Raw genomic sequence first — 25000 nt, forward strand, 5'->3', positions numbered from 1 at the left:
AATATATATTTTTGTTTGTTTTCCTGAAAGTACTTGCACATTGGAGAAAATATATTTTAAACTTTAAATAGCTTAAATAATGTGTTGCATGTCGTAGTATGAACATCAATGAATAAATATATTTAAATATATGCAGAGATATGCCCAGTATAGTATAAGTGGTATATGATATATATAATATAGAAAAAATACAGAAGGCCTAATATAGGCCTAAACTGGAGAGAGATAGTGCAAATAAACCAAACACCAGTACCAATAGTTGCAGTTAGAGTGAAATTATCACTGTCTTCAGAAGGCTGGTGTTAAAAGAAGCACATTTATAAGGAGGAAGATATGGTCGACTCATAACTCTTTATTTTGGGATTCAGTGCCAGGACGCTCCCCCATCAGTCATTTTTTTTAAATACTCAAGAAATTCAGCTGCAAAACATTATGGCTGTATTTACACTGTGATATAATTAGTGCAATATCTTTAGTGAATCATGATGGGGCAGATAGTGGCTGCAACTGATGCGAAATTCATGGCGCTATCAGCGGCTGCAATCCATTCTGTGTGAATCTGCCCCTTAGTGTGTATTCTAACAATACTTATTTATCTGTCAGTAACAGTATCTGTGTGTATTTTCAGCTGAAACCGATGGTTTTACCTGAGTGTGAGAGGTATTACAGAGAACAAGGTTACGACATTAAGTTCTCTAACGGACAATTCGTTCTGGTTCGGAGGAATCGACGAGGCGCCCGCCGGAGGAGACAGGGACAGGTGGGACATTTTATTCACACTTTAGTGTTATATTTTGATAATTATATAGCTGTGCAGAGTAACTTGTATCTTTCCACCTCGCTAGTGATTTTATAATCTCTTTCTCACAGGCCTGAGACAGCACAGTGTGTTCTCACAGTATGTTATCATGTTTAGGCTTTGTGGCTCATAGAAACGCTTCTGTAAGAATAACACACACATATTGTGTATCACAACCTTCCAACAAGACTTGGACAGCTGTTGGCCTGTCCATAGGCGCCTTTGCCATTAGGTACTTTTCCCTCTAGTGAGCCGCTATAGGTGTGGCTTGGGAGAGAGGATCTGCCTAAGATCTGCCCAACTTCACCGGTTAGCGGCCCAAGTAATGGCTCAAGTACTTTTCTGAGACGCTGCTGATTGGCGATTTTCGTGCATGCGTGATTCATTTGTAGACTGGTGCAAACTGGATGCTGAGGGGTGAACAGCTCTTGCTCTGCTGACTGCAGCTGGGAGAGACAGCTGCGGCAGGACTGGGCCGCTTGTGAGTGCTTTGGGACGGCGCCTCCTACTCGTTAAGAAGAGTAACAAGTCTCCAAAAGTCTCCAATAACACCAGTAAAAGTCGCTAGATTTGTCGCTAGTCACTTTTTTGAACAGTAGCTAACTTGGCAACACTGCTTACCGCGTCCGTCTGTTGTCACATTTGAATTCCGTTGGTTAGCCGCTACAAAAGTACCTGTATGGGAACAGAGGCCGAGGGGAACTAACTAGTGGAGGCGCCAAAACACTTAGCCACTCTCCAAAAAGTACTCAAAGTACTCAGTCGAAACACGCCTCATGTCATAGGTAACTGGCCAATAGAATTCGGTTTGCGTGTAAGTGCAACTTCTGTAGAAGATGAAAATGTGAATTATTACCGAAATCTTGGCTCATTCTGACTAGAATCCTGCAAGAGCTGGGTCAGTCTGAGTCCAGCGCTGCACAACTTTACCTGTGACCAGAAAAAAGGCCCTTCTGCATTGAGATCAGATTTTTTCTCCGGTTGTGTTTACTCTTGGGCTTCCAATCTACGACCCTGAGACCTTTACATTAGTTCTGAAGTTTCCGCTAATCAGATCATCGTTCTTTGACCGATGTTTGTTTCCGTCTTGCAGCAGAACAGCATCCCTCTGGACCCGGGACAGGCCCTGCAGATAATTCCCCGTCAGAGGACGAATGGGCAGCCGATCACCTGGACCGGCCTGGGGTTCGTCAGAGTATTGGAGGGGGCGGGGCTTAGGTTCACCGTGGACAACCTCCCGTCATCGATGGATTACCAGCTGGTGATTCGTTACGAGCCAGAGGTAAAGAGTCACTGTTAGAGTTCTGGTTATGGTCAGGCCATAGATCTAATCTTCAGATTTGATATAATAAAACTCTGGTATTGTTTCTTTTTAATCTAAAAACTCTGGTAAAAAGATAATTTCATCTCTGTTTCTGCTAAAAAAAATATAGAAAAATCTTGTGTACAAATGCTATTTTAAAGAAACATAGCTTTTCTACGCTGAAATAAAGGATATTTGGATAGGAAGCAGAACTTGTCTCCTCTTCTAAATATCTTTTCTTCCCATTGAAATGCCGAGACTGAAGATTTTATTTCAGAAACAAGTCGTGTTTCTCCTTTGCGACCAGAAGAAGACTGGTCTCTGCTCATTTTCACCAGTCCTTAATGACAGTGATCTACTGTGTATGAATGCATCTGCACATCGTTTTTATGCATATCCAGTCAAATCAACAGCAAACACACCAAGTGAAACTTTTCCTGCACCTCGGCTATTATTATCTGGCTGCTTTATTGTGAAATAAGTTTTCCTGTATTATAACTTCAAGATAATCTTCCTCTGCAGTCTCCTGAAGATTGGCTGGCTTCAGTCAGCATCATCCCAGTGTCGTTGGGTGATGGTGGCTGCAGCAGTGACCCAACAGGAACTAAAACTCTGATTCTTCCCGGAAACTCCAGGTGAGAAAGGAAGTAAAACCCTGATTCTTCCTCAAAATATCCGAGCAGTGTAGAAGGAGGAGGAGACACCGGTTCACATGATATCTTAGTCTTGGGGTACAACGAGGACATGACGTCATGTGACCCCGCGTCTTCTTCTTCTACACTGTTTGTAAGACACTCTTAAAGAGGCAGAACAACACGTAGCTTCCCTTTCACAGCAGTTATTTTTTTCCACCAGAGGTCACTGTCCAAAAACAGAAATCATGTGACATTAGAGCTTGTTTTTCATTTAACCGTCCTGTTATGTCCGTTATTTCAGGAATACCCAGGGCATGTTTAATTATCCTAAAGTGTCAGAAACAAAAAAATCCCAATAAACATTGTTTATATTTTAATAATAACTCCATTACTTACCATTTTAATCAATATTCAGCGCAATGGTGTTCTTTACCTCTCACAGAGAGTGGTTCAATGAGAATAATTCACTCTCTTTTTCTTCATTAAAAAAAATTCTAAAACTTTTTTTATGTTAATTGGAAAGAACTACATATAAAATACAATTTTTTTACATTTTTAAATGTTTTCTTTTTATGATATTTTTTGGGGGATTTTTAAACTTTGAAATGGGTCAGTTTAACCTGTAACCAAACAGGAGGGTTAAAGACGTTATGCTGTCTACTGTTGTTTGATTGTTTTTCTTTTTCATTTGTTTGTTTGTCTCAAGGGGGAGTATTCTGGACTCTCCTGTATGTCTGAACAGAGGTGGTCGGTACTTTGTTGATGTGGTCTTTAATAAACAGCCCAGATCTGACATCCCCTCTAGCTCACACATCCTGATCGACTCAGTGAGTAAATCTGTATCTGTTAGTGATTGACATTCTCATTGTCCAATCAGAGCTGAGAAATATCTAAACCTAACAACCATATCATGATTCTTATACAGGGGTGGAAGAAGTATTCAAATCCTTCAGTAAAAGTACTAATACCACACTGTGAAATGACTCCACTGCAAGTCAAAGTCCTGCATTCAAACTTACTGAAGTAAAAGTACAAAAGTATCAGCATCAAAATGTACTTAAAGTATCAAAAGTAAAAGTACTTGTTATGCAGAACGGACCCACTCAGATTGTTATATATATTCTAATATCTATATATATATATATATTTTGATGCATTTTTTGAGCACTGTTTCAATTGTGTAAAGACTGGGCTCATTTTACCTACTAAATATACTGTTATGAAGTTTAATTTTAAAAATTCTTTGTCTTTTTTATGTTAAATCTTGATCCTAAAAAGCACAATATTTACCTCAAAATGTAGTGGAGTAGAGGTATACAGTTACATAAAATAGAAATAATCAAGTAAAGTACAAGTACCTCAAATTTGTAATGAAGTACAGTACTTGAGTAAATGTACTTAGTTACATTCCACCACTGCTCTTATACCTTGATTCTCAGGTGTTAAATAACTTGGATAACCATGACCTGGATAGGTGAGAATCTTCACAGAAATATTTATTTATATTTGTTTAGATGGGTCTGGTTCCGAGCATCGAGTCTATTCAAGATTTCTGCTCCCAGAGCGACCTTGACTCTTTCCGTCGCTTCCGCTGCATTGGATTGGCTGCTGAGCTCGGTCCACAGGAGCCACCTCCAAAAGTCTGTGAAGGACTCATCAAAAGCATGTCGGCACGAATCCACAATGGAGCTGTTCGTGAGTATTTTGACATGTCTCGACTAGAGGTGTGAATCAGCAGAGGCCCCATGATATGATTTTATCCCAATCCCCACCATACGATATTATTACTATGTTAAGCTTTTTGCAATATGGTGAGTATTGCGATACAATATATTGCGATTTAACTGTTTTACTGCATTTTGTGTCCACAAAATTAAATTCAGTTAAGAATTGTTTTGTCAGTAAGAGAAAATTCTCAGTCTATTCATCTCACTTCAGTCTTTTTATTTCTCCACAATGAGAGTCAAACCCACAGACTGACCAGCAAAGTATTCAGTCAAACTGAACTGAACTGATATCAAACATGTATGGACGACAATAACTGCAGCAATTTATCAAACTTTCAAAAACTTTAAGCTTCACTGCTTTTTATAGCTTCGATACGGCTGTGTCAGGGAAATTTCGCTGTGACGAAGTCACATACCTGGGTTCCAGTGTCTTTAGCATGAAGCTAAAACCATTGTGACTTTGCCGCGTTATTTTGACAACTTCTCAACACAATATCCTGACACAGATGGTGCCTATAGATTCTTCTAGTTTCATATGATACCAATATCTCCAGTATATTCCTAAAAGTGAGGCTGCTACAGCCTCCAGAAAAAAAAAAAAATGGCAAAAATACTGACGGCCGTCTGAACTCTAAATATCGATTCTTGGCAGCCATGAATCGATATAATATTGTCACGCAAAATATTATGATACTATGCTGTATCTATTTTTTCCTCCACCTCTAGTCTCAACTGAGGTATTAGCAACAGTTTACACTTGTTATCCCTGTTTTTCTTAGTTTTTCTGTTTTCTTGAACCTCTCATCCTCTTGTTTTCTAAGTCCATCTGCGTGTTTTGCCTGTTGTCAGCTTGCAGGTGTAACGTTGACGGCTCCCTTGGACCATCGTGCAGTAAACTGGGAGGATTCTGTGAATGTAAACCCAATGTGATTGGACGCTGCTGTGATACCTGTGCACCGCTTACGTTTGGCTTCGGAGCTGACGGCTGCAGATGTACGAAACCAAAATCCCCCAAAAGTTATATTTGTCCGGATGTTTTTTATGTTAAACTAATGAAAATCAGTCTATATTTTTTCTCTGCTGTTTTGTTTGCAGCATGTGAGTGCGACCCACGTGGCTCAGTGTCAGAGCTGTGTGATCAGGTCAGAGGTCAGTGTGCGTGTCGTTCAGAAGTAACAGGACAACGATGTGATCGTTGTCAGACGGGATTCTGGGGTTTCCCACACTGTCGACCATGTGAATGTAACGGACTGTCGGATGTGTGTGATGAAGAAACTGGAGAGTGTCTGAACTGCAGGGAGCACGCCACCGGACCAAACTGTGACAGGTTTTACACAATATAATATATCTATAGATATATAATACAGATCACACTGTGGAGTTGTAACTAACCTTCTGTTGACTTCATTATGAAAATGTTTGAAGAGGAACCTGGATTGAGTGGTGGGAGAAGTATTCAGATCCTTTGCTTCAGTAAAAGTACTAAACTGTAGTACACTGCAGAATGACTCCACAAAATCCTGCATTCAAAACTTACTTAAGTAAAAGTACAAGAGTATCAGCATCAAAATGTACTTAAAGTAAAAAAGTACTCATAACACAGAATGGCCCCACTCAGATTGTTTTATATATTATAGATATATTATTATTGATTCATTCACATAAGCAGCATTTACATTTTCTCAAGGTAGGGCTCACTTTAACTACTTAATATACTGATATGTACTTGAATAAAAAAATGTCTAATCACTTTAAATTGATCATATTTTTATGTTAAATTTTGACCTGAAAAGTAACTAAAGCTGTCGGCTAAATGTAGTGGAGTAAAATGTGCAATATCTGCCTCAAAATGTAGTGGAGTAGAAGTATAAAGTTCCGTAAAATGGACAAATACCTCGAAATTGTACTTAAGAACAGTACTTGAGTGAATGTATTTAGTTACATTCCACCAGTGCCTGGATTATATATTCACCTGCTTGGAATTATATTTCTGATGGACCTTTCTGGATGTTTAACAGACAATCAAAAACAGAACAGAACTCTGTAAATGTTGTGACGTGGTGTCTGTAGCTGTTCTGGTTCTGATGACACTACTGTGTTGCTGATGCAGGTGTGTTGAGGGTTACTATGGTAACCCTGTCTCCAGACAGCCCTGTCAGCCCTGTCTGTGTCCAGACGTTCAGAACAGCGGACGATTCTTCGCTGTATCCTGCCAACACGACCCCCAATCCCTCAGTCTGACCTGTAACTGCAGGGAGGGGCACACAGGTACATACCGGCCAGAGCCCACACGTTAACTTCTAGTCTGGATCAGGAGCTAATGAGGAGAAGCTGAATCTGGTGTAATGTAGTCAAATGTTTTAGTTAAGAACAAGGTAGGCTGTAAAACATAAAAAATAGAACCATATAAAATAGACCTGAATTGAGGTGAAAGAAGGTGATCTTGTTGTTTTGTTTAACATGCTGATCATAAGAAAGGGTCAAATGTAACACCAAAATGAACTACTGCAGAACTTTGTGAAATCATGCAGTCTTGTTTTAATAGTCAGAGGTGAACTGAAGTGTTTAATAATGCAGGCAGAAACAGTGAATATGTCCCAACTTTAAAGCTCACTTTGACTTTCTCACTGTGTCTGTGTCACTGTGTCTGTCTCACTGTTTCTGTCTCACTTATTGTCTCAGGTCAACGATGCGACAGATGCAGTCCTGGTTTCTTTGGCGACCTGGCTTCACCAGGCTCCAGCTGTCAGGAGTGTCCCTGCAACAACAACATCGACCCCGACGACCACAATGCGTGCAACAGACTGACGGGAGAATGTCTTCGCTGTCTTCACAACACAATGGGACCACGCTGCCAAGATTGCAAACCAGGGTACTATGGCGATGCCGAGGACCAGGACTGCAAAGGTAAAACCAGTCTTGTCTGTCCTTAGGTCTGTCCCTAAGTTTTGTCCCTGGGTCTGTCCCTGTCTGAGGATGTCAACAGAACCACATCATCTGCCCTTCTACAGCTCAATAGCCTTCTTCACTGGTGTCCACTGTTGTAGTGTCCCCTGTGGTGGTGTCCCTTGGCTCCTCTTGTATATTTCATGTTTTTAATATTTTCCTTGTGTAATTCCCAGAGTGCTCCTGTGACCGGCGGGGAACGGAGGTGACACGTTGTCCCCTGGGGAGTCCCTGTTTCTGTAATTCAAGGACGGGACAGTGTCCCTGCAGGCCGGGGGTGGTGGGCGTCCTCTGTGACGAGTGTGAGGACGGATACTGGAATCTGGATGGAGCCTCAGGATGTCAGCCCTGCAGCTGTGATTCTGCAAACTCTTTCTCCAACATCTGCAACAAGGTGAGAGCCCCTTTACCTGATCCAATACCACAGAACCACTCTATAATTATTGTAATAGTTCTGAGAGTAGACTTAATGATGTGTGATGTCTTCAGGTGACAGGACAGTGTCCCTGCCGTCCTGAGTTTGGAGGAAGACAATGTGATGAATGTGGAGAAAATCATTTCGGGAATCCAGACCTGCAGTGTATCTGTGAGTGAGAACACGAACATGCCGTTTCAAATCGCCTCATGGTTTTTATTTACACTCCTCGTGTCTCTTTCTCAGCATGTGACTGTAACATGGAGGGAACTGAACGTCCGTCATGTGACCCTGAAACTGGCGAGTGTATCTGTAGGGTCGGTGTCACTGGTATCTTCTGTGACGAGTGCGCCCCCGGCTATGACTCGGCATTCCCGGCCTGCGAGGAGTGCCACCCGTGCCACGACATCTGGGCCAAAAACGTCATTGATGTCCAGCGAGCCGCCCAGAGGATGAAAACCTACATCCCTCAGCATGGTGAAGACCTGCGGCCCAAAGACAGCGGCCATCGGAAATCGATGCTGAGGATGCACTCCAAGCTGGGCGGTCTGGCCAACCTGACAGATCTGTCCCTGCCAAAGTTGGAGGAGATGGAGGAGCTGTGTATAAGGATTGGGTAAGTTCTGCTTCCTTTCCTACTGGCCCGTACACCATCGATCTTATTCAGCTGCAGATTTGAAAAACAATCCTGAAAAGAATGACTGACACTGATCATCTGGTTTCTGTTAGTTCAGAATATTTCAGTCAGCTCAGATCAGTAAAATCTTGCTGTAACAGTTAAGGTTACATTCTTGGAGGAAATCTGTGAATCTTCTCATTTAAGATATTTTGGTTTGTAACAAGTCAAGACTAAAATTTTAATTCTAAAACAGACAGGCAGGTCAATAAAGTTGTTGAAATTACACTTTTGAGTGCAGTCTGTGCTCTCTCTCACAGGAAGATGAAAGACGCCATCAACCCAAACATGATTGTGGTCGACCTGTCTCCTCTACTCAACACAGAAATCGACAACATTCGTCTGGATTTCAAGAAGCTGCTGAACAACCTGCAAGGGAACATCATCGAAGATCCTGACGCTGAAGATGAATACCCAGAGGGTACAGTCATGTTCATGTAATAATGGTCAGAACTATTTTAAAGACAGATGAACCTGACGGGTTGGATGGAGACGTGGCTTCTGAATCCTACAGTCCACTAACCCTACAGTCCACTGACCCTACAGTCCACTAACCCTACAGTCCACTGACCCTACAGTCCACTGACCCTACAGTCCACTAACCCTACAGTCCACTAACCCTACAGTCCACTGACCCTAATCCTACAGTCCACTGACCCTACAGTCCACTAATCCTACAGTCCACTGACCCTACAGTCCACTGACCCTACAGTCCACTAACCCTACAGTCCACTGACCCTAATCCTACAGTCCACTGACGCTACAGTCCACTGACCCTACAGTCCACTAACCCTACAGTCCACTGACCCTACAGTCCACTGACCCTAATCCTACAGTCCACTGACCCTACAGTCCACTAACCCCACAGTCCACTGACCCTACAGTCCACTAACCCTACAGTCCACTAACCCTACAGTCCACTGACCCTACAGTCCACTGACCCTAATCCTACAGTCCACTGACCCTACAGTCCACTAACCCCACAGTCCACTGACCCTACAGTCCACTGACCCTAATCCTACAGTCCACTGACCCTACAGTCCACTAACCCCACAGTCCACTAACCCTACAGTCCACTGACCCTACAGTCCACTAACCCCACAGTCCACTGACCCTACAGTCCACTGACCCTAATCCTACAGTCCACTAATCCTACAGTCCACTGACCCTACTGTCCACTAACCCCACAGTCCACTAACCCTACAGTCCACTGACCCTACAGTCCACTAACCCCACAGTCCACTGACCCTACAGTCCACTGACCCTAATCCTACAGTCCACTGACCCTACAGTCCACTGACCCTACAGTCCACTAACCCTACAGTCCACTGACCCTACAGTCCACTGACTGTACAGTCTAATGGCACTTCAGTCCTAGTACCGGGATTCGAACCGGCGACTCTCAGTTACAAGCCCGATTCCTAACCTCTAGGCCATGGGAAATTTGGCGGATTTATTTGATTCACATATCTTAAGAAATGTTAAGTCTACCATGGAGGATTTCCTCACTGTACAATTAAAATTAATGAACTCTGAATCTGCACTAACTATAAACAGTGTAGGCTGTCCAATCACCTGTGACCTGCCGAATCCCTCATGTTCACCTCACTGCAACAACCCGTCTATACTCCTGGACAAAATGGCACCTGATCCAGTTGGTTGAAGGTGGTTTGCCCTCATCAGCGTTCCAATAAAAAGTCCAGCTATCAATAAAATCAAATAACGCGGCAGCCAGTGAGCTGACTGTACACCTTATCATTACTCCACAAGAGTAAACTCATCAGCTGCTTTCCGAGCTGCCCTTCTTCTTCTTCGGTATATCTCAGTGTATTTTCTTCCCCTATAGAGCTACTGGAGGAGATCCAGAAGCTTCATAAAGACTTCATGTCGGACGAGAAGAGAGTGAGAAACTCCAATAAAGCTCTAGAGGACTCCATGGACACCAGACAGGAAGCCAAACGCAAACTGAACAAATGCAGCAGCAATGGAGACCTAGCACCGCTGGACAAGAAGGTCAAAGAGCTCAGCGTGAACAACCTCAATCGAAAGGTGAGAAGAGTCACATGGCTCACACATTAATCAATCACAGGAGTGTGTCTGTGTCTAAGTTATTATTAATCATAAAGTCATTAATAATCACAGTCTGGTGAATTAGCCTCATCATGCTCTTTGACCCTCTAAACTCCACAAGCAGTTTTAGGTAAACAGCCTCCATGGTGTCTCTGAGGAGAAACTATTTTACATTACATTACATTACATTACATGTCATTTAGCAGACGCTTTTGTCCAAAGCGACTTACAATAATATTTTATGTCTTAGTGCTGTCACATTGGACACGTAATCATTAAATATCAAAAATCTATATGATACTTATGATAAACGTTGTATTTTATGCTTTTTAAACCCACCAACAGGTTTTGGGGCTCAGGGTTAACCATTGTTTTGTGTTGTGATGCAGATTTGTGGAAGTCCGGGTCTGGAGGACTGTTCAGGATGCGGTGGAGCTCTTTGTGGTCTGGATCTTGGCAAAAGGAAATGTGGAGGTCCAAACTGTGTAGGAGTGGTTCCTGTCAGTCAGAAAGCTTCAGAGACAGCAAACAAAGCCAAGGACCGACTCAAGACACTCCCATCCAATCTGCAGGACTCAGAGAAAAAGGCAGGTTTACATCAGGAGCATTGGGACCACTGCAACCACTGGTTTCACTGGGACCACTGGCAACATTGGCACCACTGGGACCACTGGGATCACTAACACCACTGACACCACTGGAATCATTGGCACCACTGGAATCACTGAGCCCAGTGGGACCATTGGCCATTGGACTTTAATTTACTTTAAGCAAATAAATTGATGTATTTATTTTACTATTTTACTATTTTACTATTTACTTAAAAAGTAAAATATATGCAGATAAATGCCCAAAGTGATGGCCACTAGAGGGCGCCACCAACAACACACGGTACTATATCAGCCCATTGAATGAGCTGATTACAAACTGCTGGACATACTTGAGGGGGAGCAGGAAATACTACTAATACTACTACTACTAAATGATAAATGCCCATGAAATAGACTGATAACATCGGGTGTCTGATGGGACGCTGCCATGGATGCTAGCATCTCTTATGTTTGATTGATTGTTACTCAGGAAGGACTTTGTGTCCAGAACCGGAGATGTATTTGTAACCAGTCCTTCTCTGTCTTCTCTATAATATCAACATTACATTTAACCTACAATAAGATTCTCTGCGGAAACAGACATTCTAAAAACTAAGGTGACATAATAACACTCTATCTCTATCTAAATATGTGTATTTTAGATCTCTGATGCCAAAAGGACAGCTCAGGACACCAAAGACCAGGCCAAAGACCTCCAGGATAAGATCAGTGACAACATGGACTCCATGGAGAGAGAGAAAGATAGAATCAAGGAGCTCCTCAAGCAAGTCAAAGACTACTTGAGGGGTCAGTTTTCAGGTGGTACTGCAAGACTCCAGTCCCCAGCTGGAGGACTCTGGTTCAGACATCTGATTGGTTCACAGATGTTAATGTGAATGACCATGTTTTGGTTTCCAGACACCAACGTATTATTGAACCCTATGTCTTATATATCAGAGGTAGTGGTAATAATGACTTGAACGCCATTTACAAATCTAAAAATTATAAATATGGTAACAGCATATGATACAAAAACCAAACGTTCTAAGTTAGTTCTTAACTTTAAGCTTCAGAAGCTTCATTTACTCAACCAGAGGAGATACAAAAATAAATGCAATCACATCCTGTTGCATCAGACCAACTTATCCAAACATAATGTCCTTTAAAACACAACAGAGTGATATATATTTCTCTGTCCTCACCTATACCTGTTTATGTTTATGTACCAGCTGACTCAACCAATCAAGGACAGTAAGTGCTTCCTTATAGATAAAAACACAACAAGACTTGTAACAAGTAAACACACCTGATCATGTGATGAAAAAAGTTAATGTACAGACAGTTTTATAACAATTTTAGCTTTCAACAAAAAAAACCCTGAAACATAACAAATCATGTTTCTTTGCTGATAGATGAAATGGTTCCTCCAGAGGACATCGAGAGAATAGCCCGCGCTGTTCTGGCCATCCAGCTGCCACGATCACCTGATCAGATCCGATCAATGATCGATGACATCAATAATCTGCTGTCAAACTTCACCAATATCCTGGACGACGTGAAGAACCTGGAGGAGCAAGCCAAGACTGCCCAGGACCTGTTGCAGGAAGCTCAGAAACTCAAGTTGGTGTTGCAAAGCAAGAAATTACCTATAATGCTCTGAAAAACCTAAACATCTGTATCTCTGTGAAAACAAACCTTTACACTACAATCAGCTGAGTGACCACACTTAAATGATATCTGGCCAAAGAGGTTTAATTTTTAAGCTGTGTTGTTGTTGTTGTTTCTGTTTAGGGAGCGGACAAAGGACATTGATGTGACGGAGATCAGCAGAGACATTTATGAAGCCGAGAAAGCTCAGGACAAAGCCAACGATGACCTGGAGGCAGCCAGCCAAGACCTAGACATGGCCAAAGACAGAATCCGTGATGTAAATATATATACCAAACATCCGTTGCTTGAGTTAAATCCTGCCTGAGGCTGATGAGTTTAAATATGTTTTTTTGTCTTATTCAGGTGGAAGACAAACTGGACGAGATCGAGACAAAACTGATGAGTCGTCGACCGGAAGATTTGCAGGATGAGATTGAAGCCCTGAAGAACAAAACTGAACAGAATAGAGACGCAGCCAAAGACGCCAGAGACGCAGCAGACTCTGCTTTAAACCAAACTACCACCACAGAACCAGTAAGACTACCGACACAGTACCAGTAAGAGTAATGACACACAGAACCAGTAAGACTACCGACACAGAACCAGTAAGACTACTGACACACAGAACCAGTAAGAATAATAACACACAGAGCCAGTAAGGCTACTGACACGCAACACCAGTAAGGCTACTGAAACACAGAATCAGTAAGGTTTCTGACTAGTAACAGGCCCTATGCTGAACAACCAGCCTCTGTGATTACAGCCTGGGTGACACAACAGCATCCTGATAGGCTGTTAATGCAGAAACTGCTTTTGGGAAATCTTTGTCAGCAAGCAGTAAAGTAGACATGGTGCTGGATTTCCTTCAGGAAAAGAAACTGTGGTACTAGCAGACTGTTTTAAACTGTTTGTTTTCTGCAGCCTCATTAGTGTCACCTGCTAGTCGAATGCACGGTTGTTGCTATGGTTACTACAGATGCCTCCCAGCCAATCAGAACGTATCTTTGATGTGACAGGAGCTGGACAACGTGATGCAGCTGTTTGAGCTTTTAAAGCAGAAGAACGCAGATCAGCCGGTTCAGAGTGACGCCGAAGAACGTCTAAAGAAACTGTTGGATGAGGCAGAGGACATGAAGAGATTTCTGGAGAACAAACTGCGAGAAATACAAGGTTTTAATACTTTTACTCCTGTAGTATTCAGTCTGGGGGACGTTAGTGCAGTAGATGCAAATTATCAGTACAGTATGTGCAGTACTACAGATAGAGTGTTTACAGTGTGTATATTTCTATACAGATCTGGAAAAGAGGATCCAGTTCCTGAACGAGAACAAAATGAAAAAAGCAGAAGAAGTGTCCACGATGCTGGACATTGTGGACAAACTGAGAAAGGATCTCAACAAAAAAGCCGAAGCCTACCTCTCCTGCACATAAATACTACTGAGTTCCACATACTGAAACACAGGTCGTGATAAATACTACTAAGCAGTGGTGAAAAAAGAATACAGGTGCTTTATTTAAGTAAAAGTACCAATACTACAATGTGAGATTACTCCACTACAAGTAAAAGTCCTGCATTCAAAACTTAAAAGTACATAAAAGTACAACAGTATCAGCATCAACATGTACTCTAAGTAAAAGTACTTGTTATGCATAAAGGCCCGACTCAGGTTGTCAAATATATTTTAAATATATTATGAGATTATTATTATTGATGCAATTATGTAAGCAGCTGTTTCTAAATTGATCATGTCTTTTATGTTTAATCTTTGAAAAAATTACCTGAAAAGTAATTACAGTTGTGAGCTAAATGTGGTGGAGTACGGTAAATAAACAATATTTGCCTCGAAATGTAGTGGAGAAGAAGTATAAAGTTACATAAAATGGAAATACTCAAGTAAAGTACAAGTACCTCAAAATTGTACGTAAGTACAGTACTTGAGTAAATGTACTTAGTTACTACAGATCCTATTTCTTATATTGTTAAACTTCAGATTTGTTTGTTTTCGTGTGTTATAAAACAGTTTTGTTAACAATTAACTGATATTTTTTTCCAACTTGTGCAAATATTTGATATTTATACAATAAAATATTCTTCATCATACAAATGTTTCGATTCCCTTAAAACTTGAATATTGTCTTTGTAGCTTTTTAGTTTTCCCAAAATTAACATCTGACTGCAGAAATCCATTATACGTTAAATAAAATCAGCTGAATTACAGTTTGTCAGTTTCATATTAAGATAATTGAATCCACATTTTTTACAGACACAATTCAACAATCAAACAACCAAAGTTCCTGCTTTAATTCTACAGACATGAAGCTTCCTGTGTGTGTGTGTGTGTGTGTGTGTGTGTGTGTGTGTGTGTGTGTGTGTGTATGCAGTGTTAATGTTTCCATTCAGTTGTTAATGTTTGTCCTCACACAGATGAGCTGAGCTCTGATTGGCTGAGACCTCGGTTCTGCAGGCCACCACACGTTCACAGTCACTACCCACAATACACTGAGGCATCCTGAGTCTTTAGATGTTCAGGTGGGGGGTCAGATTCCTTAACACACACACACACACACACACACACACACACACACACTCCTCCCCCACAGTTAAACCTCACCTGCAACAACAAAGGAGGAGGTGTGTGTGTGTGTGTGTGTGTGTGTGTGTGTGTGTGTGTGGTTATGGGGGGGGGGGGGGGGCAGGAATGTCTTTTGTCTGCAGCCCAGGGGGATTTAAGTCAGCAGATTGTTCAGAACCACAGAAGAAGAAAGAAAACTATTTAAAACTAAAAAGTTATGACTGCCTCCAAATGGTGTTTGAATTAAAATATATTTTAAATGTATAAATGTTTAATGTGTGTGTGAAGTTGATTCTGAGTTTAATTTAATTAGCTGTAATTTAAGACATTTTCAATGGGTTTCCGCATTATCTGAGTTTAGGCTTTAACAACAGTCTTCCAGAGGAACTTCTGAATTGAGTTTTATTTACAAAACTTTGTCGTAAAGTTTTTACGTCAGCAGTTCATAAACAACATGGCTCATTAATAACAAGCATGCATTAGATGTCCACATTTAGACACTTTAGGACATTTAGTGTAAAGGCGCAGACAGGAAATCATGTTTTCATAATAAAAGCATCAGGCTGAAGGTGTAGCTCAGAAACGTATAAAAACTTTTCTCTTGTTCAGATAACATAATATATGACTTCATTCATCCCGCAGTGGGGGAATGTAGTTGTCATGCAGCTCATGGACACATAGATATAGAAGACAGAATAAATAATATAAAAAATTAAGACATATACATTTTATACACATTATTTTCATACATTTATGATATTATAAATATATATTTTTTGTGTTTGTTTGATTCCTGGAAGTACTTTGTTTTTTACAGTTGTTGCACATTGGAGAAAATGTATTTTTGCATGTTAAATAGTTTAAATAAGTTGTTGCATGTAGTAGTATAGTTGTATGAACAATAATTAGTTTTATTGTGTTTTTCTCTCAGTAGTCTGTGTGTACTTTGTTATTATACACTGCGGGTGTGTTCGTTGTCCAATATTAGATTGACACATCAGACAAGATATTTAAGTTTTATTTATTTCAGTTTCTTGTTAGAAGTGAGCAGATAAATCTAGTCGGCTTTTTACCCAGTTTTATTTTGAAAGTCAGCCCGGATGTGTCGGCCCGAGGTGTCTGTGCCGGTGAGGAGGCGGAGTCCGACACCGAGGAGGTCTGAGATTCTCTGCAGGTCTTCAGGGGCTTCATACGGGGTCCAGGTTTCCAGAACAGTCCGGAGGTCCGAATAAGTTTTTCTGCTGGTTTTTGTGGATCTGAGATCAGCAGCATGTGGGAGCTCCAGCTCACGGTGCTGCTCGGTAAGTTAGTTCAACTTTATTTTTCTTTGTCTCCTCCTGAGGAAAAAAGTGTCTCTCCTGCTTCAGACTGAGATCAAACATCACATTTAAAACTAATGTGAATCAAATTAGAGCCAGCTGACTTCATCAAACTGTTTTGTATTTTCTGAGTAAAAAACAAAGTTTGAATCTGTTTTCTGATCAGACTCCTATCTGTCTTTGATCAATATCCTTCAGTTAGAGATTTTCTGACTTTAATGTCTCATGAGATAAAACTCATTTGAAATACAGCTAAAATAATTAGTCGAGCAACAGGGAAGTGTGTTTTTTGATCCTCTGGAATCTTTGAATAAAACTCCACTGTTCATGATATTCGACGGATCAAGTGATTAATTGATTACTCGGGTTAATCGAGCATGACTAACATGAGAAAAAAGTACTTTGAAATTGTAAATTAATTACAGAAGAAGAAACTGTCCTTAAAATGAAAAATAAACATGAAAACAGTTTTTAAAGTTTTTCATTACAATTTTTTTGATTTTTGATTTTCACTGTAAAATCTGGTCCCAGATCAGATTTTCTTTGAAGTGTAGATAAGTTAAGTCTGTGATTAAATCACAGCAGTGACATCTAATCAAAGATCAGGTTCTGCTATGTGTTAATGAGTTCAGTCTTTGATTAAATCACAGCAGTGAATTCAGCAGTATTGTCTGTTCATTATCAATAAACTGAAGCTGATGATCAGCAGAAACAATCCAACAATTGAAGCTGCAGCATTAAACAGGCCCTCACACCTTCACGCATGTCGAGATCCCAGCGGGAATCGGCCAATGCAGCCACGCATTTCCGCAACCGCTGAACACTGACACATTAGCCTGGGTATTGCAAATTTTGTAGCACATTCTCTGCCTACAACTTGAGTTATAATGAGGAAGAGTAAATTATAAGTGGCAGGGCAAACTGTCACCTATGATAAGGGAACTCTGCTGACTTTATTGATACTTTCCACAACAAATGGTCAATGAGCATTATGAGCAGGATAACGAGGTATAAAACATGTTACTACCTGTTGCCAGTAGGGGGAACTATGATCATGCGTGGATATTGACATGTGGATGTGTTCACGTCTGGACTCTTATCACGCCAGAGATTTTGTGCAGATTGGACAATGTACACTGAGCAGCTTGCTGTTCATGGCAACCCACACACTTTAACATCAAATGACACTTTGTGCTCAACGTTTAGTTGCAATCGACTGAAGATGCTACTGACCAAATTTGTAGTCGATCAGCTTAAATTTCAAGGAGTTTGTTAAAGTACATATCCTGAAAATGGCTCAAAAAGCCCCATCTGCATCTCTACATGTTACATCTGTCTGCCAAATTTTATTTGTCTAGATTAAACCTGGGCCAAGTTTAAAAACTGTACAAAATTTTTACTTCTGGTTGCCAACAGGGGTTACTATGACTAAGGGTCAATATTGACATGTGGATGAGCCCCCTAAAATTCTTAAATTTTACTGGATCTTGACATGTGGGCAAAGTTTTACATCTTTTTGACTATGTTAAAGCATCCAAAAGCAAACTGATTTGAGGGAATAATAAAAAATGATTTCTTCAATTTCAGTAGGTCCTAGCTAACCCTTGCGGCCATTATTCGAGCCCTAATAATTAAATCTGATCCAGGAAAGAAAAAAGTTTTTTATATCAAAACAAAATGTCACAATTCTCAAGATATTTGTTGTAAGATTCACTTTATTGATAGTTATTGTTGTATTTATATTGTATTTCATTAGTTTGTTTAATATTTAAGAATATTTACATGTATTGATTAATATTTGATATAAAACAGATCTCTTTGTTTTTAACATCTATTCATTTAACATGAATTTAATTTCAGGAAATCTGAAACACTGAAGAAGCTTTTGACTGAATTAATTCTGATTATTAACATGTCAATCAAACGGGGCGGGGCTTCTCTCAGCTTTGCAGGTGTTTACCTGCGCTCAGGAGGGCGGGGCATCAGTGGGAGGGGCCCAGGTTGATGTCAGCCTCCCGGAGTTCAGTGATGTGTGCACAGAGGGCAGCTGTTACCCGGCAACAGGAGACCTGCTGATTGGCCGAGCCCACCAGCTGTCATCCACTTCCACCTGCGGACTGAACCGACCCGAACCGTTCTGCATCGTGAGCCACCTGCAGGTAAACAACACCTCAATATCACTACATACAGGTAAACAACACCACATACAGAACAGAACCCCGAGGAACACCACAGAACACAAGAGACTAAAGACAGAACCCTGAGGAACACCACAGAACAGAAGAGACTAAAGGCAGAACCCTGAGAAACGCCACACAACAGAAGAGGCTAAAGACAGAACCCTGAGAAACACCACAGAACAGAAGAGATTGAAGACAGAACCCTGAGGAACACCACAGAACAGAAGAGACTAAAGACAGAACCCTGTGGAACACCACACAACAGAAGAGACAAAAGACAGAACCCTGAGGAACACCACACAACAGAAGAGACAAAAGACAGAACCCTGAGGAACACCACAGAACAGAGGAGACTAAAGACAGAACCCTGAGGAACACCACACAACAGAAGAGACTAAAGACAGAACCCTGAGGAACACCACACAACAGAAGAGACTAAAGACAGAACCCTGAGGAACACCATAGAACAGAAGAGACTGAAGACAGAACCCTGTGGAACACCACACAACAGAAGGAGAACTGAGCTGATTTGTTCTGAAAGAATCTGATCCGAGATCCAACAGTCTCATTAGTCTCATTCAGACATCTGAGGATCTCAGACAGTTCCCAGACTGACTTTCTGCCTGTAATGTCACACACACACACACACACACACACACACACACCTACACACACACACACACACACACACACACACACACACACACACACACACACAGACTATTGTTTACTAACTCCTGCTGTGTTTCTGTTTCTGCTTCACTCTGATTGGTTGGTTTAGTTAAAGTGTGTGTGTCAGTGACTGTGTGTGTGTGTGTGTGTGTGTGTGTGTGTGTGTGTGTGTCAGTCTGTAGTGTTTCCTGTGTATAAAACGACCTCCCTACAAGGAAACGCTGAGCTCTGACAGCACACAGATGTCTTTCCAGATGTCTCTGTGCAGGACACACAGAGGCCGAAAGTGTCCAATCAGAGTGAAGGAGTAAACTGAGCATGCTCAGTGTGAGCCGTTTATGTTCATGTGGTCAGACACAGAACTTCCTGTTTATCTGAACTGTCACTTTTATATTTAATTAGGGTTCAGAATGAAGCTTTGAAAGATTCTCATTGGTCGGTCTCACTGAGCTGCAGCAGCTGACTGACAAACAAATAACACAGATGAAGAAAAGAGAGCTCAGGTGTGATGAACTTCCAGTGTCACATTAAGGAATACTACTACTACTAATAATAATAATAACTTTATAAAAAAGGTTAATTTATTAAAAGCTGCTCAGTGTCACTTATTATCACAGGCACAGTTTAATATATAATATACAGTCATGGAAAACATTATTAGATTATCTTCTTCTTCAATTTCTTGTTCTTTTAATGCCTAGTACAACTAAAGGTACAATTGTTTGGACAAATATAATGACGACAACAAAAAAAAAATAATTTAAGAGCTGATATCAAGCCATTTTCCATGGTTTTCTTGATAATAACCAAAATAATTATCAAGAAAAGCATGGAAAATGTCTAGATATCAGCTCTTAAATTAAACTCTTATGAGCTATTTTTGTTGTTTTTATTATATTTATCCAAACAAGTGTACCTTTAGTTGTACCAGGCATTAAAATGAACAATAAATTGAAGAAAACAAGGGTGGTCTAATATTTTTTCCATGAATGTACATGTCTTAACTCAATGTGTCATCTAAAAAACATCTGTTTCTAATATGAAGTTTAAAAAAATGTGTTCAGAAAGTTTCATGTTGTATGCGAACAGCAGGACATGTCCTCTTATCTGCACTGACCGAGACGGCTAAAGAATCTGAGGAATTCACCTCGTTATTAACCCTTTACTCCCCCACTCTCCCCTGCCTGTCCCTTTCCCCTCATCCATCTGTCTCTGTCCCTCTCCAGGAGGAGAAGAAGTGTTTCATGTGCGACTCTGCGACGCCGTACGATAAGCTGACCCATCAGACGAGCGGCCACCGCATCGAGAACGTCGTCACCACGTTTGCTCCGAACAGGCTGAAGACCTGGTGGCAGTCTGAGAACGGTGAGAACACAGGGGTCAAGAGGTCAGAGGTCAGTCAGACGTGTTGCTGCACGGTCAGACTGATTCTCTAAATTACAGATCTGCTGACATGAACTTTATTAAACAGTCCTCATAGTCCCAGGAACCAAAAGTCTTCTTTGTGAAGGGGACAGATGTTGAAAGACTCAGACATCTGTTCACATCATGTGACTGTCATTAATCGGCCTCATAAACAAACAAACAGAATCATCTTCCAACACTAAAACATCAAAATATAAAGTTTATTTCCAAAGTTTTTAAATTTAATCAACTGTAAATTACAGTCACTTGTACTTGTTTAATATTAAACTTTTATTTAATGTTTGTGTTTCTGTGTGAAATGAACCAGCTGCAGTGGAAAAACAGATGTTTTCAGTAATTTAATCCCACAGTAACTGTGACTGAAGTCGTGTGAATGCAGCCTGAAGCACCTTTCCTTCATGATTACATGATTAGTGGTTGTTGACCTGTGAGGCGGGGTAGCCCCGAGGACGTGTCTTTACAGGGGGAGGGGGTTCCTGTTAAACCTTAACATCAGAGTCAGTCTGAGGGAGCTTCTGTATGAGCTCATGATTTATATTCACGTTAAAAGACTTGTGACTAGGGATGACCTGCCAACTCGAGCATCTATAACGTGAACGATCAATTAATCACTATGTTTTTATACTCCAGGATGTATAAAAACATGCATACAAGGGCAAAATTATATATATATATATATATATATATATATATATATATATATATATATATATATATATATATATATATATATATATATACAGTACTATGCACAAGCCTGTTTTGATAACAGACGCTTTTATTTTGAAAGGATGAAAAGAGACTTCCTGTCGATCGTAGAACTAACTCAAGTGAGGTTATACTGTAAAGATAATGTCAAGGAGTTCAATGTTTTATGTTTTAGCCCCTGAAGAAGCATAAGGTTAGTTTTCACAGTAAGCTTGTATATAATTGTGTTTTGTGTTTAAATAAATTTTGGATTAAATTAAACTCAGTAATTCATGCTAGCAAGGTTTGATACAGTAAGCTAGTTTTGCTCAAATTAATACTCTTGTATTTCTGTGTGTTTTATAATTGTTATTCCAACTTTCGGTTTGCAAACTGTAGCTTTATCCAAATTAATTTTCAGCTCATTGGCTTATTGACGTATGGCCACAGAACTGCGATAAAATTAAAATTACAAAAATAAATAAATACACATTGATTAAAAATTCCATGTGATCGACCAAATTTTTAACAACCATTAATCCATCATCAATTCATTATTCCCATCCCTATTTGTGACCTTATACATGCTGCCTTTTGCCGCCGCTGGCATCCGTCCCATCCAGCTGGCGCCTTTATGTTGTAACTGTTGTGATGGTGTAACCACAGGTGTGGAGAACGTCACCATCCAGCTGAACCTGGAGGCGGAGTTTCACTTCACTCACCTCATCATGACCTTCAAGGTGAGTTCAGACACACAGCGAGGAATTCACCAGTGGTGGAAGAAGTATTCAGATCCCTTCCTTAAGAAAAAGTACTAATACTACATTGTGAAATTACTATCACTACAAGTAAAAGTCCTGCATTCAAAACTTACTGAAGTAAAAGTACAAAAGTATCAGCATCAAAATGTACTTAAAGTATCAAAAGTAAAAGTACTCTTTATGCAGAATGGACCCACTCAGATTGTTTTATATATTCTCAATATATATATATATATTGATACATTTATGTGAGCACTGTTTTAATTGTGTAAAGACTGGGCTCATTTTACCTACGAAATAAAATATTATGAAGTTTAATTTTTTTTAAAAACTTTGTCTTTATTATGTTAAATCTTGAGCCTAAAAAGTACAATATTTACCTCAAAATTATCCTAAATATATTATTGGATTATTATTATTGATGCATGTATATCAGCGCTTTAATTTTGTAAAGACAGGGCTCATTTTAACTACTTAATATACTGTTATGATGTTTATTTAAAAAATGTTTAATCACTTTAAATGTACCATGTTTTTTATGTTAAATCTCGACCTGAAAAGTAACTAAAGCTGTCAGCTAAATGTAGTAGAGTAAAAAGTACAATATTTGCATAAAAATGTAGTGGAGTAGAATTATATAGTTACATAAAAGGGAAATACTCAAGTAAAGTACAAGTACCTCAAAAGGACACTTTAGTACAGAACTCATCACAGCAGTCACATGACATTTATCGTTCTCTTGCAGACGTTTCGACCTGCTGCCATGGTGATCGAGCGGTCAGCTGACTTTGGGAAGACGTGGCAGGTTTATCGTTACTTCGCCTACGACTGCGAGACGGCGTTCCCGTCCGTCTCCCCGGGTCCGATGCAGAAGGTCGACGACGTCATCTGTGACTCTCGTTATTCTGACATTGAGCCGTCCACTGAAGGAGAGGTACGTTAAGAGGAAGTGATGTCATAACACACATCCTCACACTGTTAAAATAATCGGCTACGTCATTTTTTATTTTTTTTGCCTAAATCATCTCCTCATGATGCCGGCCACCTATTGTAAAATCACCTACATCCTCAGTTGATCAGATCATGTGATTTTACCCCTTTAAGATAATAGCCTATGTCAAGTGTGTGACTTAAGCGGATTTATTATGCCTAAGTCAAAATAAAATGTGACTTAGGCAATTTCTTGAACATGCCTTTGTGACTTAAGCAAGATATGGTAATGTTTTAATTTGAAGGTGTCTACATAAGAGTGACATGAGCGTGTCATAAACATGACATGGGATGTGTCATGAACATTAATGACACTTTGAAGTAACATTAATGCTCATATTTGTCATGTCACGTTTCTGACAGGCTTGTGTGACGCTTATGTAGACACCTTCAAAATAAAGTGTTACCATATCTTGCTTATGTCACAAAGGCATGTTCAAAAAAGTCATTTATTTCTTTCAAGTTACATAATTTACACACAGTGTTATTACTATGCCAATAGCCATCCTTTGTTACATCCTTTTTCAAGTTAAATTAAAAAGTTAAGTTTTTAAGTTTAAGTTTTTTGTGTTTCCTGTAAAACTTGAAAAAATGTGTTAGTTAATAATTTTAACAGGGTGACGGTATGATGAGGCCACACTGTGATGTCATGACACACCTGATCTGTTTCCTTTTTTCAGGCGATTTTCAGAGTTCTGGACCCGGCGTTCCGGATTGAAGATCCCTACAGCCCCAGAATCCAGAGTACGTCTCCTCCGACTATCTGTCGGGTTATTGATCAGTTATTGATAAGAAAGTTGAGTAGTAATTGATACATTTTTAATTGTGTATTGATTAATTACTGGTCAGTGATTGATTAGTGATTGAGTAGTTATTGATTCGTTAATAAGTTATTGACTGGTTATTGATACATTTTTGGTTATTTATTGATCAGTTATTGATTAGTTATTGATCAGTTATTTATCAGGTATTGATCAGTTATTTATCAGTGATTAGTGATTGAGTCATTTTTTTAATCAGTTAATAAGTTGTTTAGTAGTTATTGATCAATTATTGGTTATTTATTGATAAGTTATTGATAAGTGATTGAGTGGTTATTGATCCATTATTAGTATTATTGATCAGTTATTGATTGTTATTTATCAGTTATTGATTAGTGATTGAGTGTTGATCACTGAATTCGTTGTTATTGAACAATAATTGGTTATTTATTGATTAGTTATTGATCAGTTATTTATTAGTTAATAGTTATTTATCAGTTATTGATTAGTTATATATCAGTTATTGAGTAGTTATTGATCAGTTGATAAGTTATTGAGTAGTTATTGATCAATCATTGGTTATTTATTGCTCAGTCATTGCTCAGTTATTTATCAGTTATTGATTAGTTATTGATAAGTTATAAAAAGTTATCAATCAGTTAATGATTAGTTATTGATCGATCACTGTTATTGATCTTTTACTCAGACATGTTGAAGATCACCAACCTGCGGGTCAAGTTCACCAAACTGCACACGCTGGGAGACAACCTGCTGGACTCCCGGATGGAGATCAAAGAGAAGTATTATTACGCCGTCTTCGA

At 39.8% G+C, this 25000-nt stretch overlaps 2 protein-coding genes across 2 annotated transcripts in view; both read left to right on the forward strand.

Moving 5' to 3' along the window:
* lamb4 (laminin, beta 4) overlaps window positions 1–14871 on the forward strand; it is a 29300-nt gene extending 14429 nt beyond the window's left edge. The window contains exons 14-34 of the mRNA XM_059335501.1: window positions 629–760; window positions 1893–2081; window positions 2625–2737; window positions 3444–3564; window positions 4252–4432; window positions 5314–5457; window positions 5560–5791; window positions 6575–6732; window positions 7147–7371; window positions 7587–7804; window positions 7900–7996; window positions 8072–8441; window positions 8762–8922; window positions 10348–10550; window positions 10961–11158; window positions 11824–11968; window positions 12574–12781; window positions 12953–13088; window positions 13175–13345; window positions 13828–13981; window positions 14106–14871. Of these exons, the coding sequence (XP_059191484.1) occupies window positions 629–760; window positions 1893–2081; window positions 2625–2737; window positions 3444–3564; window positions 4252–4432; window positions 5314–5457; window positions 5560–5791; window positions 6575–6732; window positions 7147–7371; window positions 7587–7804; window positions 7900–7996; window positions 8072–8441; window positions 8762–8922; window positions 10348–10550; window positions 10961–11158; window positions 11824–11968; window positions 12574–12781; window positions 12953–13088; window positions 13175–13345; window positions 13828–13981; window positions 14106–14242 (3693 nt within the window). The 3' untranslated portion in view covers window positions 14243–14871. The remainder of the gene's footprint in view (window positions 1–628; window positions 761–1892; window positions 2082–2624; window positions 2738–3443; window positions 3565–4251; window positions 4433–5313; window positions 5458–5559; window positions 5792–6574; window positions 6733–7146; window positions 7372–7586; window positions 7805–7899; window positions 7997–8071; window positions 8442–8761; window positions 8923–10347; window positions 10551–10960; window positions 11159–11823; window positions 11969–12573; window positions 12782–12952; window positions 13089–13174; window positions 13346–13827; window positions 13982–14105) is intronic.
* A 1750-nt stretch (window positions 14872–16621) lies between these two features.
* The window catches only part of lamb1a (laminin, beta 1a), a 26404-nt gene continuing 18025 nt past the window's right edge, over window positions 16622–25000 (forward strand). The window contains exons 1-7 of the mRNA XM_059336002.1: window positions 16622–16685; window positions 18648–18862; window positions 20782–20920; window positions 22334–22407; window positions 23174–23362; window positions 24099–24162; window positions 24886–25000. The exon at window positions 24886–25000 is cut by the window's right edge and continues 88 nt beyond it. Of these exons, the coding sequence (XP_059191985.1) occupies window positions 16655–16685; window positions 18648–18862; window positions 20782–20920; window positions 22334–22407; window positions 23174–23362; window positions 24099–24162; window positions 24886–25000 (827 nt within the window). The 5' untranslated portion in view covers window positions 16622–16654. The remainder of the gene's footprint in view (window positions 16686–18647; window positions 18863–20781; window positions 20921–22333; window positions 22408–23173; window positions 23363–24098; window positions 24163–24885) is intronic.

Source organism: Centropristis striata, chromosome 6, assembly GCF_030273125.1.
Source record: "Centropristis striata isolate RG_2023a ecotype Rhode Island chromosome 6, C.striata_1.0, whole genome shotgun sequence".
NCBI classification, from domain to species: domain Eukaryota; kingdom Metazoa; phylum Chordata; class Actinopteri; order Perciformes; family Serranidae; genus Centropristis; species Centropristis striata.